Here is a 20,083-nt window from a genome sequence, read left to right on the forward strand (position 1 = left end):
AAAGCATACACAGGAGAGACAGCATGGCAAGGGCAGTCCTGTATCCTCACATGAGGAGCACCATCAAGAAAAGTTCTGGTCAATACAGACAGAAATGAGCAGGTTAGGACTGGAAGTGTACTCTAAGATACAAGACTCTCTTGGTTTAGGAGCAAATGATTGATGCTTTTGAGTTGTCTTGTTCACTGCAGATAGCAGAATAAATGTATCTTGAATTTTGGGCCAAATATACCTTTCTGCCTGCAACTGATGACACAGTGTCTCTTCCCTAGCATATTCTTTGGGACAGATTCCTGACTCCCATGCCAGAGGGGTTATACATTTCTTTCATAGCACAGATAAACCATTAGCTATAGTGAAGTAGTTGAGGATTCCTTTAATGCAGGCTAATCCAGAAGTGGCATCGAACCAGTGGAACTCACTTGACATCCCATTCCTATGTTGTCTTCATTTGTGTGGAGAAGGATTATGGATTGGATAGGCTGAAAAGGGACTTTTGTGTAATGCTCACGTGTCCTGAGCTGGAAATTTAACTGGTCCTAACTATCATTAACTGTCTGCAAGTATTGTAGAAGCAATAAAGCTTCTTTAAATTGTACTTGGGGTTGACCACACTCAACTGGCAGCAACATAAAAGGGTGCGCAAAGTGAATTTTGCTCTGCTTGGTTCCTGGGCCAGGCAGAGCTCGGTTACTTTCTATGTGTCACTTCTGCACTGTGCTCCCATCCTCAGTAATTTCTGGTGATGAGCTGACATTTCTCTTTTACACTCGCCTTCTTTATGCTCCAGCAGAGATGCTGGCTAGCTTTAGCACCTTCGTGCTGACAGAGATGAAAAAGTAGTTCCTTCTGAATTAGCAGAGATTATATATTTCATGCTCAAGACTAAGCCTAAGTGTCCAGAACATAAGATACTTTCAGCAAAGACATTTTCTTAATTTTTATTATTTTTAACATAACCTCACGTGATGTGTAATTCCCTAACTAATTGGAGAACTGCAGAGATTATACCAAATAATGCTTTCATTATGCAGCTCTTTGAATTCCTGCAATCTTATTTTGGCAGTGTTTAAAATTATCTGTTTTGGAGGATCATACCTCCTCCATTTTGGCAAGCTGAAGCTCAGTTCAGGTCAGAAAATTTCAGTACAATCCTACTACCATCGTATTTTTCCGATCAGTAACCTCAGCATGTTTGATACTCAGAAAAACCACTTGTGCTGTAGAGAGTGATCTGGTACAAAAATGAATTAACAGAAAGACCTTTCAGACCATTAAAATCAATCATACTCTCCTTTTTGTTATTAAATGTCGCCTTCCTAATTACAGTATGTTCTGCCAGTTGCATACAGGAAATGCAGATACTTTCTTCATTCTTCTCCATTGCTCCCACTTTGCAATGATAAAGCAGTTCTTTGAATAGTTTCAGGGTTTATTCCACAATTTAATGTGGAATTCAAATTGTCTAACAGATGGTATTGTCATCATTTTTCCTTCCCTAAAGAATGAAAAAGAACAAACACTTGACATTTCAGTACGTTTTCATCTAATGCAAGAATTTTTAGAAGCCATAAAAGTGTTATGTTATCTGCTTTGCATTGGAGAGATGGGCAGAACTGTTAAATGTATCCTAACTCTCTACTGTCCTACACTAGCAACTGTCCATCTGCATTTAAAACAGATGCATGACCTGATCTTCAACACGGTTGCTTTTTCTTTTTCTGCCGTGAGCTCTGTCTACAGTAAAGCATGAACATGTAAAGCTAGAGCTATTTCAGCATAAGGAGTATAGAATTTTCATTAGAGGAATTAGCTAGAGCCGCTAAAGTACCTAGAAATCAGTTCACATTTACAAACGTACAGCAGATGCATCATTTGGCAGAAGATTTCTGCAGTCAGTAATTTGCCATTCATCAGGGATTGCCTCTTAAATCTGCGTGATCCAAGCTAAGGAGCAGATGACATAGAAGGATAAATTTAGACATGACTGAAAACAATTGTTTTGATTAATCCTCCAGCCAATGAGAGTAAGATTCCTCCTATCCCTCCCCTTCCCACCCCACCATAAAGAAGGGGGAGAAGGTGCAAGTATAACTTCTCCTCATTTTAAATGTAGTGCATGCTTTTGTTTAGTTCTTCCTGCTAGAGAATCTGCTCAGCACAGCAGAGATTATCTTTTAATTGACTGTGATACCTTGCTTCAACGTTAGCATCAGTTTAATGCCGAAGAAGGTGCTAGAGGTAAAATGCTGAAGCTTTATTTAGCTGCAAAGGAGAAACACTGTCTGTAAAAGGTGGCCTCTTCCAGACCTTCCTGTCCGATGGGAGACACCCTCAGGCTGAATGAGCTGCTTCTGCTGAGAGTTACTAACTTCTTTCTTAGACCTTTGTGGTGAGAAGAACTTTCTAAGCATGCAGTGTAGGAAGTTTTTCAAACAGCAATTAGATAGCAGTTGAAAGTGGTTGCCATCAGCCTTGTAACCAGCAACAAAGTTCTCAGCTGGCCCTCTCTGGCTCCTGCACTGTTTTACTGCTCTGTCCTTCCAGCCCCTCACAGCTTGGAGAATGTTTCTGAGTATTGGGACAACAGAGCTGCCTGTCCAGTCCAGTATGTAGGCTCACTGAAAGGAACTGTAGAGTGATGCCAGCTAGCCTCTTCAAAAACCATCAACAAAAGCATCGTTTAACCAATTAGACCCATTTTATTAGAAACAAAATAACATTAATCTTAGCTGACAAACATATATCCTCTCAACTTCAGCTTGCTGTGATTATAAACAGCTCTTTTTAAAAAAAATCGAGATAATATAGCATTTTTTTAGTGGCTGTCTGTACATATCCCTCCTGTGTGCAAATTCTTTATGAATAGTTGTTTCTTTTGGGTCTGTGCCTCCATGTATGTAATTTCAACACCACTGTTGCTGAAGGGTAGAGGATATGGGTATCCTTAAGTGGTTTTGCAATTCCTTTTTGCTCATTTCTTTTTGGTGTGGATTGGGAGTGGGAGGGTTGTTTAATTTTTACATAAAACAAACTATAGCAGCGTGCTCTTCCTTGGCTGCTCAATGTGGCTAGTGCTTCTACTTACAGTGTAATTATGCTGGGGTGGTGATAGATGGTCAGAGCTGGGGGTGGAGGGGTGGCTGGAAAATCAAGCTGAAGGGTGGTAAGCTGCAATATTGGAAGATTTAATTGCAAAATAAAATAGCAAGCACTTTGAAAATAGGAAATTTTATCTTATTTGCTCTATGGTAACTGTTGGCACTTGACTGCCATCAACTGCAAGCCTGTCTGTGATTGACAACACAGTTCAAGCAACCAAAAATAACCCAGGATTTAAGAATTTTTTGTCTTTTTATAGCTTAATATTGTCCCAAATAAAAGCTGGTGTAAAATGTAGACAAATTGGACTCTCTTCATAGGTAGCCTAGGGTAAATTGGATAACTCTGGATGAAGGCATACTGAGAAAGCACTGAATGTAGCTGACTTCAGGTATTCTTGCCCAGAATGAAATAGGATTAGCTCTTTTTTTTTTCTTTTTTTTTTTGTTCATTAGCTTTAATACTTTTGCAGCTAGTTAAGTTTTTATACTCTTAGATCCTTATTGGAGTAAGGGGTCTGGCAGAGGGAGGAGAGGGGAGGATTAACATTGTTCAAAACCTCATTCATTCTCAGGAAGAACCTTAATAAATGAAGAGGCAAAATTGTTAACTGGTCTCGGTCAGAAAACGTATTGAACCTTCCTCTGCTGCTGGGCCGAGCAGATATGGAACAGTTGGAATTTTTCCTGCTTAAGCAGCAGTAGATACTGGTTTAATCTTTTGCTTGTGAGTTATCTCCTGTCACTGATCTCACTACTCCCCTCTTGCAAGAGAGGAAGGAAGTAACGTTTTGCCAATATAGGATGTAGAAGCAGGCCATCTTTTCCTAAAAGTCCCCAAGTTTCTTTTTAGGCCTTCTCCTCTGAGAATTATGGTGGTAGTGTCAAAGCCCTGATCAGTTCTGTTAGCTCCCCAGGACTACAGTAACATTAGCAATGTGGGATCTGCAGCATCAGAAACTTTGGCGTGAATGTTTTTCCCTTATTACTGATTGTAGTTTTTATTTAGTACTGGTAGGCACTACTGCTATCTATGGCAGATGTCTCATCATCAAAACACTGCGCAGCACAGTAGATCTGCTTTTGACTTTAATAATGTCTTTTTTGAAAACTATTTTAAAAACTTGTGTATTTTCAGGACAGGCAGGAAAGTTAGGCTACATTATCTTGTAAAGTGGATTAGTCATTAAACACCTTTGTGGACATTTTAATTCAGAATTAAAGTGGCTTTAATTGGATTTAGCTTACTTTGCTTCCAAAGTAAATTCAGGTAAATCATATTAAGGTTAATTCAGTGTAAGAGCAAGGGCAGACATCCTCATTAAGGGCTACCTGGAGCAACTGAAAACATAACCGCCCAGCTGCTCCTCAACACCCTGCTGCTCGCTCCCATTGTGTTCCTATCGCGTTCACACAGCTCCTCTCAAGGAAAGGGGTGCTCTCTAGTCTCCTGCAATAAAAGGTCATTTCAGATTAATTCTGCTCATTTTAACTAGTAGTTCAGGCTGTTGGCTGACTGCATTGGCACGTACAGCAAACGCAGTCGTATTCCACTTTGTCTCTGCCGTGGGGAGCATAGCCTTCAGCTGCTGCTGTAATAAGTAGCGGGGAAACAGTAACGCCATAAGCAGCTCCGGCTATTTGCAAAGTGAATGCGTGTCTCGGTCAGCCGAATGTATGCATTCAGGATGCCTTGGGGGCCCTTGGGGTCCTTATTAAAGGGTCATAACTGTTGAGATGCAATACTGTCTTTTGGCAGTGCTAGAAAAATTTTGTGATTTTATGTACTATCTATCTTCCTACTTTACAAAGGAAATGTCAGGAGCAGCAGACTGGATGTAGATAGGAACAGCAAACCAGCTACTAATTACAGCTGCAGCTATCACATCTTTGGAAGAACAAAAGAGATTCCGTGAACTGTAATTCTACAACCCAAGCTTGGGTTTTTTTCTTTAAAGAGCAGGTCTTTTAAAGGAGAGGGATTTGTACTCTAATAGACCAAGTATCAATACTAAAGTAAAGAAAAAGGTGATGAGTTCACCTAAAAGTGCATCATCATCTAAAAATGAGGTATGTTAGACAAAGCAGAACATAATGAATGTTTTGACACTCTATCAGGCTTGTTTCAAAGGCATTTCACTGATTAAAAAGTTAATGCTAAAGCGTAATACAGAATACAAAATGAATTCGATCATGCTATTTCCAGCTGTGACCATGTAACCTTTCATTTGCCAAGCAGTATCAGACTAAGTAAAGACCCAGGCGATGGCTCTCCAAGAAAAGCTGAAGTGCTCCAGAAGGTGTTAGTGAAATAGTGACCCAGCTTTTATGGCACAGGCAATGTATGGGCTCATGATCCCTCTTTAATAAATGCTTGCTAGATATTAATTGCCCCTCCTGTGATGGCAATGAATGCAGTTCATTCATGATGATGAATACAATTCCAGTAATCCAAATGACTTTCATTTTCCTCCTTTTTTCTTTTTTGACAGGAAGCCTCTTATTTGCCAGATATTGATACGTTGCCTAGACCAGACAGTATGAGAAATGAGATGCTGCTTATGACAATTTGGCTGTCAAGTTGTGGCCAGGTAGCTGCAGATCAATACAGTGGGCAGGTGCCTAACGTGGTGCTGACAGCAGCCGACATCTACCAGGCCCTTGTGACATGGCTTCTTTCTCTGGTAAGTGCGTGCAGTGACAGTGTGCAAGAGGTGGTGCATTACTAAAGGTGTATTTTGTCCTCCAGCAGATATATAATCATTCTAGAAATATCCTTCCTCCAACAGATACAAAACAGGGGGCTAACCAAAAGAGAAGTTATGTCCCAACTTGCCTTGAAATCAGTAAATGAAAGTCATACTGATTTCAATGGATGCCGGAACATGCCTGTAGTTTACAAAGATTATGACACAGAAAATAGAAATAGGTGGGACAGACTTGAAGTAATCAGAATTGACTGAAAACAGAGGGCTGAGTATTATACTTGTCTTCTGCAAAAGAAATGAATGTAGACAGGTGCCTATTTCTTACCACTTGGTCTGATTAAGAGTAGATCCTTTCCAATAGCCAAAAGAGGGGTATAAACGAGTGGTGGTCTGTTTAATCTTGATTGTCCTTTGCATCACATCTCTTTCTACCCTTTTCCTCACTCTCCCCATTCATCCTATGTTAGTCTTCTCCCTGAGGGAAAGCAGTCAATGTCTTTTTCCTTTTTTCCCACTCACATGTTGGCCTTATTCTTTTCCCCCATTACAGACATCAGCATACCAATCTGCACACTCAAGGAAAATCTCATCCTGTGCAGACAGCCTGCACAAGGCTTTTAAATCACTTAAACTCCACTTAAACAGTATTAATTATTAATGATGTTCACACTTCCATTAAAATATAGCTAACATTCTTTAATGTTAGTCCAGTGCTAATGAAAATTGTCACTTGAGCAGCCTCGGAGTCTGAATCTTCCATTCAGAAAGTAGCTCATAGGCAACTATTGTGCGAGCTTTCTTCTCTTGAGTTATTCCCGCTAAAAAGCCTGAACTCGAAGCAGCTTTCTCCGAGGCTGAAAGGACATCTCAACTTCCAGGGCTCCGTGTCGCTCTACTGAGGCTGCAGGGCCAAATGTCGTGATGGACTTTGTGCCTGATAGAAACTGGAATGAAATACAGCAATTCATTTCAAACAGTTCCCCTCCCAGCTGTTGGATAGCAATGACAAAAAAGGCCTGCATTTCTTTTTAAAAACAAATAAACAAACAAACAGTTGAAAAGTTGAGCCATGTCAGACCAAATTCTCATCCAGTTTAAATCTGCATAACTCCACTGATTCACTGGCTTTCTGGCTTGTGTAAATCAACGTGACTTTGTGTTCTTTGGAGGTACACTGATTTATACCAGCTGAGAACATGATTCTCCAAATGTAAGCATTCCCCAGTGGCAGAGCCGCTACAGAAATTTCCTTGTGAAAGTAGTGATTGCAGCAGTCAAGGACTTTTTAGTGCTACTTTGAGTGATACATCTGACCTATAAAACAGTTTGAAAATGCACTCAAGGCTTGTGTTGAGAACGTGGTTTTAAAGGCATTTGTTTCACTGTAAGTAGTTTAGTAGTTTTATTTTATATATACAATAAATAGCAGGGCTGTAAATCCATCTAGAGATCATCTAGAGAACAAAGCTTAAGTGGTTTGTGTGTTCACCAGAACCCTGGGAAGGAATCATAGTCCTGTAGTTCAAATTTGCCTGTCTTTTTATCTAATATGTGATCTGATTCAGGGATCCTCACCTCACATGGCTGCTGTTCCTTTCTCATGGCTTCACTAGTTAACTGTGTCTTTATTTTCCCATAGCCCTCTCCCCTCTTTCACCTGCTATCCAAGTCTCAGGCTGTTTTTCAGCACTACAGTGCCTTCCCAGTCTGTTTCAGGTATCTTTCCTTTCTCTTTTCTACACAGTAATGAGATTTCTCATGTATTCTGTATACTAAAATGCATCATGTTTCAGCCTGACTTTGAGACTTGAAGCCAATGAGTGATCTATGCGTCTGGAACCCTATCTCTGGAGCTACACTGCTATTCATGATAAACAATGCCTAGTGTTCCTCTTGGGCTTGGCAGAAGTCACTTCTTATCCTCCTTATTTGGGATCAAATCTGTGTATTGGAAAATAGAATGCTTGCCTCCCACTCATGCACACGAAAATAAGATCTGTCAAAAAGAAACCACCTCAATCTAACTTAGAGGTGGTATCATTGGATAGGGATTGATGGAGTTTTGGCTATTAGTGATCACTAATGGGGAGGATGAAGGCTATTAAAAAAATCTGTACTAGCTCCTTAGAATGGCATAATCACTTAGCATTGATTTTGAACTGAGATTGTATTGATCTCATTATCATTAATAAAGGCAGCACACAGTACCACTGCGGTTAGAACATGCAGTACAGTGTTGACAGGGATTCCGTTCTCATTTCTTGCTAGACTAGGGAACTAATACAACCTTTTGCTTTCACATAGCTGGCTGAATTCAGAGCTTGCAAGTTATGAGAGTCCTCACTGAGAAAATAAATCCTATGACTTATCAAAACCTCCATGTTATTCCTATTTAATTTCATCTTTATTGAGTTTCTACTGGCTGAACCATAGCTAATCCAGTAATCAAGCTAGAGTACTCCCTGGATTATTGTACATTGTGTGTCTCTACTCAAAAGCAACGGAGTGAGATGAAGGGTTATTTTCAGTCTCTAAATATAGCTGTCTAAAAAATGACATTATGTTCAAATGGATTTACAGGTGCCTCCTGTGAAAGCGAAAGGTGAGACCAAAGCTCCATTTCAGGTGGTAGGACTCCAACAGACCTGGCAAGAGGATGGCTTGGCCCTATATGCTTGCCTAATGCCAGCAGATGAATCTCCAGCCCAGAACGGCACCAAGATCTGGAAGATTAAAGTGAGTAGCAGCACTTAGACTTGCTAGTCATGCAGAACTACCACGGGCATATACTACTGTTACTTACTAAGGACCAGGATTGGATATGCCAATTCAAGCTCAAACTTGAGTGAACCAAGATAGAGTGGCGCTTATGCTGCTCTAAATTATAGTGGGGGAGCAGCCCAGGACTGTGGGAACAGAAAGATGAACATTGTGGGAACAGTGCAGAAATTTGACTGGAAGCATGTCTTTGACATGCATTTTTTTGCTTTTATATTTTAACCATGTGAAGAGTGTGGCCTAGGAGAGGGAATATTGTCTTGCTATTCAATTCCTAAGAGTCAAGACCCACAGAGGGGACCTGAGACTCCATTCCCTCAGAGCTGGTAGACTGATGAGTTTGTGCTGTGCAGTAAAGCACCAAGCTGCAAGGTCCTCAGGTAGCACACTGTAATGTAGGGCATGATTCTAGCTTGTGTCCTGGAAACAGCAGAGTTATGAAATAGCAGCTCTGGGCCCTTGTTTGTTAGTTCTGTCTTTCAGCAGAACTAATTTGAGCAGGTTATGCTCTGAGCATCCTGATGCATCCGCTCTCTTTTCCTTTTTGGAGGCAGCTTGTTAGGTATTACCCTGAGACCCACTCTGGCCTTGCTATCCTCGCCTGCTATCAATACCTATAGAAACAAACATGTAGTGTAGCTGACTTGCTGGAAAATGTCCCCAGGTATATCTGAGGAACAGTGATCCTTGTGTACCTGAGATCTCCTCTGGATCACTTGCTTGAATAATTATCCTGTTTTCGAATAACCTTTGCTGAGACACTGTGGCCCTGTGCTCTGTAAGGGCTGGTGAGTCGCTCTCAGGTGGTTCAAAGTGGCACTTGTGGCTTTGGTGAGCTTGTAGCAGATTTTCTACTCCTGGCACTGTTTGACTGGCTCACCCTGACAACTGCACTGTCTCTGCATCCTTATTTACTGTCTGGTAATATGAACAGGAATGTGATGTGATAGATGTGATAACCCTTGGCATTTCCTCTATGCCGAAAAGACCCCATTGGATCCAGTAGCAGGTGGTGTTAGGGGGGCCCCCAGGTATCCTAATTCACACCTGCTGGACACATCATTATATGAAGTTTAAATGGAAGAGAAAGTGTAAACATGGTTTAAAAACACACTTCACTTCCCCTGTTCGACTGCAGCAAACATTCTTCATCTGCAGCTGCCTGTCTATGAGCCGTAAAGATTAAATTTCCCATGATGTATCATAAAGCCTAAAATGTGACAGCTGTGGCTCCAGTGCCCCTGCAAGTAAATGATTGATGCTAGCAACAAATGTAATGGTTAAAACACTTGGAAAAAAAAAACACAACAAGCAACCTTTCTGCCAGTGTCTGGGCACCTGTGGACAGAAGCAGCAGGGCTAATGAGACTCAGCAGCCTGCTGGACTGGCCAAGGGCTTAATGGTGATTTCTCTCTCAGGCACCTGGTTTCAAGACATTTTCTATGGCACAAAGAAAATGGAGGAACAGAGACTGACCTGTCTTCTGCCCATTTGCTTTGTTGCTATCTACTGATTTCAGCTGAAGAGCTGCCCAAAGTATCAAAATTATTGAGCATTGAATATGCTTAAAATAGGTATCTGGTGTCATGTAATTGATCTGGTGTCATGTAATTGAATGAACTTTTCAAGCTACAGGCTATGGCTGCTCTAACATTTGGTTGGAGCTGGGAAGGTTGGCAGAACATACCTTACAGAGCTTCCAGTCTGCGTGTAAATTGTGATACTATTCTACTGATCCATTTACAGACACTGACATTGCTGTCGAGTTCAGCTAATACGCACTGCAATGAACATGCAAGGCATTTGGACAGTGTTCTTTAAAGCAAGACTAGGTATAACGGAGGTTTCCTCTCATTAGTGGCTCTATCATATGTCTTTCCAATAACAATGACTTTTATTGTTTCTACTTTCTTGCGGTATTTGTAAAGGTGCTGCTCTCTCCTCTTCAGAGATCTAAGTTGATGGGAACCACAAAAGTCCTTCAGAAATGTCAGCCACAGCAGGGATGAGAAAAACAACAGCACCTAGTCCTGTCTCCCCATTCCTCCCCTTGAGCAGCTTCAGCTGTTGTTGTAGAGAAATTTGATAGATTTTACTCTTCAGACTCAAGTCTCTTGGTGTAGTGTTAATGTACAATATTTAATGGTTGAATTGATTAACAATATTCTTCTGTTGCAACATTTAACAATTCTTGTTCTAGTTGTCTCCTATTGGCATAATGAGAATCAGTTACCAGGGCTTAGCTCCAAAATATGAATATCAGGAAAAATACCTGGGGTTCTAGGAGTTCTTGTTGCAGCTATTGGTTATAAAAATATAGGAAAATCTTAGTTGTGTTTTTTAGATGATGTATAAAAAGACACACTAAGTAGTATAAACATTAACCAGTAGCATGATAACAAACTGGCATTTTAATGGTCTTAATGTGAAGAGTACCGAGTTCATTTTTAGTGTCAAAGATGGATACATACTGACTGTGCAACATATTAGGTAGAAGTTGGTGCCTGCTTGATGGCAGGAGGGAAATGCCTGTTTTTCTATGTGCATCAGTACTTGTATCTTATGATAGGAGCAAAATGGCAGTTGTCCATGGAGCCTTACAATGAATTATTTTTGGATAATAATATGAATATGATTTTTACAGCAGGTGCTGGAGTGCTAGTCTAAGAGTCTAAGGACATATCTGTATCAACAGGGCAAGGTTTCACTTTCCCCAGCTTGTCCCACTGACATTTCCCAACGCTTATGTGTTGGAACATCCTGAGTGCATTTATCAGCCTTCTTGGCTTTTGGACTATTTGCTCCTGTGGCTTGTTGCCTGCTATAGTGCTGAAGCTCTAATGATGGTGGGGTGCAATCCATCAGTGAGAACAGGACCAAGACAACCTGCTTACTTCATGGAGCTATAGGTTGTTAGTGATTTCCAATTACTAGTAACTGGGGCTGAGCTACATTCTAGTCCTCTAAACCATCAATATTTTATTTACTAGCCTTTTTACTGTCAGCTGTGTGTCTTCTATTATTTGTCGTATTTTATTTCTCCAACCCAAGGTCTAATGGTTTATGAATATAAATATAATAATGGTTTCTCAAGGAAAGAGCTCCTGTCCTCGAGCAAGTTGAGTTTTGGCTCATTCAACCATGATGACATCTATTCGTATAAATTGAGCTGCTCCACAATGTTTTCTCTCATTATTGTCAGTTTCCTGGGTTTTCATTTGGGCTTTTTATTTCTGTCCTCCCTCCAGACAACTGATTGAAATGAGACAAATTTAAACATGCCTCCGTGGCTTTGCTTTCTTGAGTTGTTGTCAGAACAAATGCTCATACACACACCTCTTGTAATTTTTGCATGCTGGTAAACAAGCTTAATTTACAGGCATACCTGGGGGGAATTAGATTTGTATGGAGTGTGCTTTCTAAGAATCTACTCAGCATTCCCAATTAGGCAGATGAGCACTGAGCAGGGCAGCGTGGTTCTTTTCCGCACACTTTGGTCCCTTAACAGTTCTATGGTGGTTCAAAACAACTTGTGATCTCTGTCACAGGATTTGGGGGGTTTTGGAGGCTTCTACTGTTTGAGCTTTCATTTCCAGGGGCCATAATAGATGTTTTAGAGACGATGCTTTGTTCATTGTGTTAATTTCTAATGAGGCCTCATTGAGTTCACCAATTTTGTAATCTGAAGGTCCTACTAATATGGAAGAACAGGGAGCTTAGAGGGGAGGCTAAACGATGGAAAGCTGTATTTTAGCATCATCATGCAGTACTCAATAACAACCTTAAAAATCCTGAGATTGATAAAGCTATTCAATTATGTAAAATATCCCTGTGAAACCCTTAGCCAATTGATGTTATATTGTATTAGGCTGATTTATGGTCCTGTTTATGGTATTTTCTCCTTCTTCCACTTGGTTTATGAGAAGTCAGATCTGGTTATAATTACAGGGACTGCACCTTCGTAAAAGATTTATTCAGGAAACACATTCCATAAGGCTGCAGAACAAATGGGATATCCTTTGACCCCCCAAAATTACCTTTGGTACAAGAATGTTTGGAGATTAAAATTACTGGCTCATGCCATCTGTTAGGCAGGATTTTTAACCATTTGGGCATCCAGATGACTTCTGCAGTGCAAAAAATTGGCTGTACATGCTGCACTTTCCTCATCCATACCAACTCTCCTTTAACACTGGCCACTTCTTCCTTCCTTATCTTAACGTATAGGTCATGACACTGTGGTATGCAACCTGCCTCAGAGTAATTCATGTCGGCCAATGGATGTCATAAGCCAGTTATTTTATACCAGCATTTTGTAACCAATTGAACATTACTGTTACCTCTCCAACCATCTTCTGTGATGAAGTTCTATATCTTAGCAGTGTGAGTGTTTCAAGTGCCTTGGTGAAAGGGCAATGCTGCTAATCTCCCCAGTGGTCTTTACCAAGGGGGATTTTCTTTGAGTCAAGTCTATGTGGAGGCAGTCCCCTAGTCATGGGGTGAGCACTTCCACACAGTCAGCTGGTTAGTTACTGTTGCAGACAGCATCTGCTCTCAAAGAGCTCAGTCTGTATCAGGACTGATTTTGGATCTGAGATGAGAGACTTGGCAGGGTGATAGCAGGACCATGTGAAGAGTGCACTTTCTACGGGTAAGAGGACAAGGTTAGAGCTCTGGTTGTAGGGATGCAGGGTTTGATGGTTTGGGAGGCTGAGAGGGGTATTAAGTTAGGGTTTTGGCTTGGAGAATTTGAAATGCACCTGCATGGGAGATGCACAAGGTGTGAGGTTGGGATTGGTTTTGTAGGCCAGAAAGAATGGAGAAAGCTGCTGCAGGTACATGGCACAGAACAGGGAGCTATTGAGGCCATCAGTGATGGGTTTTAACCATTGGTTCTTTGCAGACTAAAGAAGATCTACAAGGAACATCCACTTTTTACCAGAAGATCTCTGCATTTCTATCCCATACATGGCTTCCAGATGTTATCTGGTGGAGGGCAGAACTGGCCAATTACTTCCAAAACCAGCCGTATCCACTTCTTCCTGAAATTCCCTCTGTCCTGCTCAGTTACATCACTGCTGTTAATCCTGATCCTCAGGTACTGTACACAAATGCTTGGGCTTCTGATATTTTTTCTCATTAGATCCAGTAAAAGTTGTTGTTCTTCCTGTGTTACAGATATTTTCCTTTGGTTTAGTTAAGGATTTAAACTCATTTTGAAAAAAATGCTTCTAAGCAGTGTTGCTTACCACTGAAGAGTGTGAGATTACAAGTGCATAACATCTCTTAAAATCAAGTGCTTAAAATCATTTGCCTGCCTAGAGAAGTCTGGAAGGACATTCACCTCATGCATAAGTAGAATGATAATTAACTTTTCCATTTCTTTCGGGATAGCAAGTGCTCCATAAATATTTAAGTGAGAGAAATGTTACAATAATTCATATACCTCTGGCTTATTGTGGGAGTTTATTCCTTGAGGGCATCTAATATTGCTTTTAGGCCTCTAAGTACTGAACAGCCTGTCCTACCTTAGATATTCATACCATTTTTCAAAGAAGCACTGAGTACTTTTGAGGGAATGTTCCACTTATTCCTTTCCCATAATATCACCAGCCTTTAGTCAATCATGGTCTTTTCTGAAAATTCCTAGGTCAACAAAAACCTTGACACACAATTCCAGGGAATGTTGAACACTGAACTCAGGTTCACATCTAAGTCCAGTTGTCTGGAAAATAATGTAGCATCAGAACTCTTCTGCATTTTCAACCAGATTTGGGGATTAATATTACTTTGAGAATCAATACTGTGAAAGCTTAGGGGCTTAACAGTGCACTTAGCAAGTTGCCTAAAGTTTTATCCCAATTCTATGAAGGAAAGGGAGGCTTAAAATTGTTGATTTGCAGTCACTGTAGCTTTCAAGTACAGGCAAGTGCTAAAAAGCAGTCTGACATACTTGGGAAAGATAAATCTGCTGTACATTTGTAAGGCATAAAGTACAGCCTCATTTAAAATAGTCAGGGCCTTTTTGCATATCCCTTATTAGGGGAATTATAAATCATTAGAAATTGAACAGCAAGATAGCAGACACTTTCTGAGAGTGAATCTTTGCCTCAATGGCATAGAAAAACTGAAATCAATTTAAAGACCGCATTCTCATCCTAAGTTCAAAAGCTCAGTGCCACTCAGGTTCAGGGCCTGAATTGCACTGAGACCATTAGGTGTAATGGCTTCTTGACATATGTGTCTTGCAGTTAAATGGAAAGGCTGGCTTCTCTAAGCAAGGTGCAATGATCCAGACTCTCAGGGGACAGCAGGTAACCCTGTTGCCTGCCCTGAGGCTTTCCCAATTGGTACCAACTGAAAATGTGCATTAAAAAGCAACCACAGAAGTGGTGCATAGAAAATGCAGTATCATTTTCAATCAACTTTATCAGACTGAAAATTTTGTACAAGGCCAGTGATCCATGTATGTTATGTATATTGGAATGGTGTACACAAAGCTGAGTAGACCAAAGTATCCTGCTACTGTGTGTTGGAAAAGCATGCAGTGAGCAACCATTTTTGCTCCAAGTAGTTTATTGTCCCAGAGGCAAGTCCTGGCAGGTGGATGAAACAAGGAGTGAAGGAAGGGTGAACATGAGGTAAAACTGCAGTTTGCTTGTGTACTGATGAGCTCTGTGTGGTTTATAAGCAATTGGTAGCAGTAATAGTAATAACCTTTAAGTACATTGTTTGCTAGAGTGAGCCAATATCTTGTTTTCAGTCAATTGGTCTAGCAGTTGCTCAGTCTGTTCTGAACCCCAAATAGATTGCTTTTCTATTGCTGTCCTGCTTTGAGGCTCTCCATTGTAAATGCTATACATACAACCTATTAACCTGCAGTATTTCACTTTGGAAATGAAAAGTAAACTCACAACACAGTCATTAAAATCCCAGGTTAGGTTTGGAGTAACATAATCCTGTGGAAATTGTTAGCTACAATGTCTCTTGTCAGGAAAAAGAGGATTGCTTCATTTTAACATAAAGTAAATGTAAGTACTTTCTCCTGTTAAGCCTTAGGATGTAAGTATTAACCTTTAGGGACACAGGCAACATATGTAGCCATCACTGATCCTTTTTTGCCTCCACCTGTTCCTCCCATTAAAGCATACAGGATTTCTCTTGCTCTGTCTCCAGAACACTGGGACCCTTGCCCGAAGAGTGCATCTCTAACACTTCACTGCTTGCTACCTTTTTGGTCACCTTCCAGAGCATCTTGCCGAACTCCCAACCCATACAGGTGCCTTCCGTGACAGAGGAGTCAGGGCATAGCAGCATGGGGTGGGCAAACATGTCAGAATGAGGTTTCAAGGAGGAAGGGAGCCTCCACCTCTAAGTTGAGGAGAATGAGAAAATTTTCTGGCTCCAGCAAATTGATTTTGTTGCACCTCCTGGTGGTCGGAAGTCTCCCACTTACTTCCCCAGAGTGCTTTGTGTTAGTTGTTTCCCTGCTGACTTCCAGCACAATAACAACACCAAAAAACTTTGAAAGGTGCAGACTTCTTTTCAAAGACTGAAATAACCATGTAGCTGTAACAGAAGAGCAGTGCATTGCTGATGAAATTAGAAATCACTGTTTCTTCCTGTGGAAACATGGGCCCAGATTCATCACTTGTTACTTTGTGTACTTCGGGCACCTACTTTAGATATGCAATTGCCCTAAGCTCCACGTATAGTCTTTGCGGAGGGAGTGAGAGGCATTTCCAGAGGGTGATTCAGATCCATCGTTGGTGACAGCATGCACAATGTGACCCTTCTCCTGAGGGGAGAGGGAAGCTGCTTGAAATGAAAATTCTGTGACTTTGAAAAATCTCCCAAGAGAAGCAGCCAGAAACACCATTTGCAACATTCAAAACAAGAATAGGAAAAAAAAAATCTAGCAAGAAACTAAGGTGTTCCAGCAGAATGAGACAGATCACGTACTAGGGCTTTTCAGGCTCTCCACTTCTCTGACTGGAAATGAGGAAGCTCTTTCCAAAGAAAAACATACTAGTGGAACCAGAACCTGCTAGTGAAAAAGTTTGGGGAAAAAAGATTTTCGACATGGCTGAGAATAATCCTTAGCACTTCCATTTCCTGGTAGGTGTGAGGTTCATGCTCCATTACAGACAATACAATCTATAGGATATGTACAGTTTTGAGTCTGTTTTCCTAGCATAGGCTTGACAAGAAGACCCAGAGCTTTAGTGTTTGAATGCTGTCACATTGTTTCACGACAAGCATCATAGCCTTACCCGTGCTGAGTGGCTTCAGTATCTTCCACTTTTACTATAACTTCTTTTAACACCACTGCTAATGAGAGGCTTGCTCAGAAAATTGCTACTCGCCACATCAGCATCTCGCCTTCACCTGACTGTCTTCAGGCCCTTGGCTGTGAGGTCACTGCCTGTCACACGCAAACTCAATTGTAATAACTAACGGTATGCTCTGGTTCAGTGCCTCACGGATGTTGGCAGTTATGCTGTTCTGTTTTTGTTTTATTACCCCATGTGTTCTCTCTTTTTTTCTCCTTTCATGCTGTCTGAGAAGCAAAATAGCAGCACCCAAGTGAGGCCATGTAATGTTTCATGGGTATAACACAGCCTGAGCTACTTGGAGTGCAACACAATTTGGCCAGTTGTCAGATCTGATCCACATGTTGCTGTAAGCTGTCACATTCAGTGTATGGGCTCAGGGCCATATTTTCCTCTCCTGAAGCTTCTGCTGAGCCTGATGCTAAAGCTTGAAGGATATGATTGCTGAGCAGCTGAACTGGGCATTAGAGTACTGGTTTAACGTGCACGCAGTGGCATAGAACACCCAAAACAGCACCTCCACATGTCTGCTTCTCCAAACCAGAGCCAGGAGGTTGCTGAGGCTTGCAGCATGGCAGATGTTGACCCCTAAGACATCTGGACTGTTTGAAGTCTAGGCTGAAGCTGTAAAACAGGAGATTGCTCATCCATAGCAGATGTCCTTTGCTTTCCAAATCTTGCTCCTATCTCATCTTTACTGGAGTTGGTGCTAAGGATCAGGCCCTTGGGTGTCTGGCACCCTGAATCTGCCATGCAGCCTAATAAAGCCCTATCAACAGCTTTGGCAAGAGCACTTACATACGTATCACATGCCATCTGACTGATGAGTCCACATGGAGATGACTCACCCATAGGTGAGACATTTGTCCTGGGGCCTCATCTATACGAATTATAGAAATCCATCCACAGTCAGAGAATAGCTGCATGGCTGTGTCTCAAAGAGTCATCTTCATGAGGGTAGAAGGGAGAAGGTGACATCCTGTCCCTAGCTGAGTCCATTGGAGTTCGCCATTGATTATATGGGGCCAGGAGTTCATTCTGTCTTTGTCATTTGTAATTAAAAAATCTAATCTTTAAAATGAGAAAGCACTACAGTAATATTTGCCTGAGTTGGCACAGAGATGAAGACATAGCTTGGGGAGGAGTGAACCATTATAGTTGTTCATTCTTGCTAAAATTTGATAGCTCACATTTAAACTGTGACCATCACTAATTATTCCAAAGAGAGCAGTTTAAAAGAACTATCAAGCTAATGTGCTTAGCCATTAGTACTGTGCATGATGGTAGATAATGGGCAGAAAGAGTGGAAGTTAGTCTCATCCTTTCTCTCTTCTGTGTTTTAAGACACCTCTTTCCCTATCTGAAATGGAGGCAAAGGTAGGTGAGATGCACCTTCAAACTGCCTGAAATACAGTCACCAAAACTGCACATCTTCAGTGTCAAAGACCTTAAATACGCTGCCTCTATCCCCAGCCCTTCTGTTGCCTGGGGTCTTCCTACTGTGATTTCACATTTTCTGAATTAAATTCTGTAGCCAACTGAAGTGAGCATGGACAAGAGGGAAAGAAAGGTGTGCACGAAGCAAACTGAAATTTGTGTCAATCTGGATTCTGCAAGGACTTGTGCACTAACACATTGGAATTCATGACAGCAGGGAGAGGAGAGAGTTTAAGTATAATGCAGCCTAATTTGGGGCATGATTTAGTGTATCGCACTGGACATGAGCCTTGCTTGTATGTTAGCATCAAGCTAGATTGAGAACGGTTCTTCCCCTCTGCTGCCACAGATCTGTTCAGTGGAGTTGAAAGGGAAGGGATATACACATACAGAATTCACAGTCTGTCTCTAGAGGTAATGGAGGATACAGGATCCAAGGGAATTTGGGTGCTGTCTCATAGCGATAATGGCTGAGCTAATTTTTGCATCAGATAGCCCCTTGAGTGCAAGGGGATGAGACTGTGAAGTGCATAGGGATTCCTCTTTCTGCAGTTTCTTCTTTCCTGCTGTGGCTGAGAAACATTCCTCAGCCTAGAAGACTCTCGTTGCGACTTAAATGACTATTTAGGTCACCTGAGAGCAAAAGCCATTTCTTTGTTGTCAGAAAGGAGAACAGAATATACTGTAAACATGAAGAAGAGATATTAGATTTGGTCATATTTCTGTGTGATGGTTAAATATTCATGTTTTCGCTGTACACAGCTCCAGTGAAATGCAAGTTCCAGCTTTCTCTAAAATGTTCTTATTCTTGTTTCTGCTCAATATTTTACAAGATGTTTTTGTTCTGCTGTGAATTTCCTGCCTGTAACTGCCTGGTTTCATCACAGCATGTTGTCTGAAACAAAGAGTGGATCTGGGTGGTTTTTTACAATTTTTGAAAAACGATATGTGTATTCAATCCTAGTTATGGTACTAATCAGTCTTTTCCAGTGTCTTAAGGTAGCAGAAATAAGGATTTGTCTGCCAAAGAGCAAATAAGAAAAAGGATAGTTGCTGAGAAAAGCAAAGAATGCCTTCAAATGTGGAGTTCTGGACATGCCCTTCCCTTCCTCCTCTTTCTGATAGCAGTGATATGGATGGAGAGGATTTCAGTGCTAGAAGAAACCCTGCTTTCTTACAGTAGGGTTAGGGAGACCCAGTTGTAGAAACGGTTATGGTGAAATGATCTCAGGCTTCAAAGCCTGGCACAGCATAAGCCAAAGTATCCCTGGGGCTGCTGTATCTTCCACTGACTGTAGGATGCCTTTCTATCCTGGCACAATGACTGTGCCGTGAGACAGGAGGTTATTGCAATGCTCTGTGTCTGCAGGGTCTTAGAGAAGAAGTATTTTCCGCCAGGTATGGAAGGCTGAACTCCCTCTGCTCTGCTCTGCTCTGTTCTGAGTGGTGCGTGGCAAGGGAATTCCTTCTCGTCCCTGCACAATTAAATAGCGTTATATGTACCTCATAATCCAGAATGAACACTTTTTCATATAATTAGTATATCCTCTATCTGTAATAAAAGTCTTAATCAGACCGTGTTGAAATTTAATTTCCTTTCTATGGAAAAGGTTTTAGTAATGTCTGAAGAAAAACATGTGAGGTGAGGACAGACTCAGGCCTGCAGTAAATCAAAGTAGAGACTTTAAAACCAGTGAAGCTACTCTGATTTACACCACCTGAGCC

The 20,083-nt window shown here is 41.2% G+C and overlaps 1 protein-coding gene across 20 annotated transcripts in view; it reads left to right on the plus strand.

The window, feature by feature from the left end:
- Positions 1-20,083, plus strand: part of CUNH16orf71 (chromosome unknown C16orf71 homolog) — a 98,727-nt gene that overhangs the window by 26,427 nt on the left and 52,217 nt on the right. For all 20 annotated transcript variants that reach the window (XR_003253417.1, XR_003253418.1, XM_026065319.1 and 17 more), the window contains 3 exons: positions 5,594-5,785; positions 8,390-8,545; positions 13,492-13,686. Coding sequence is in view for 18 of the 20 variants with exons in the window: in XM_026065319.1 (XP_025921104.1) it covers positions 5,594-5,785; positions 8,390-8,545; positions 13,492-13,686 (543 nt within the window). In the remaining 2 variants the exon portion in view is untranslated. The remainder of the gene's footprint in view (positions 1-5,593; positions 5,786-8,389; positions 8,546-13,491; positions 13,687-20,083) is intronic.

The sequence above is a fragment of the Apteryx rowi genome, unplaced genomic scaffold, assembly GCF_003343035.1.
Source record: "Apteryx rowi isolate R43461 unplaced genomic scaffold, aptRow1 scaffold_225, whole genome shotgun sequence".
Taxonomy (NCBI): Eukaryota; Metazoa; Chordata; class Aves; order Apterygiformes; family Apterygidae; genus Apteryx; species Apteryx rowi.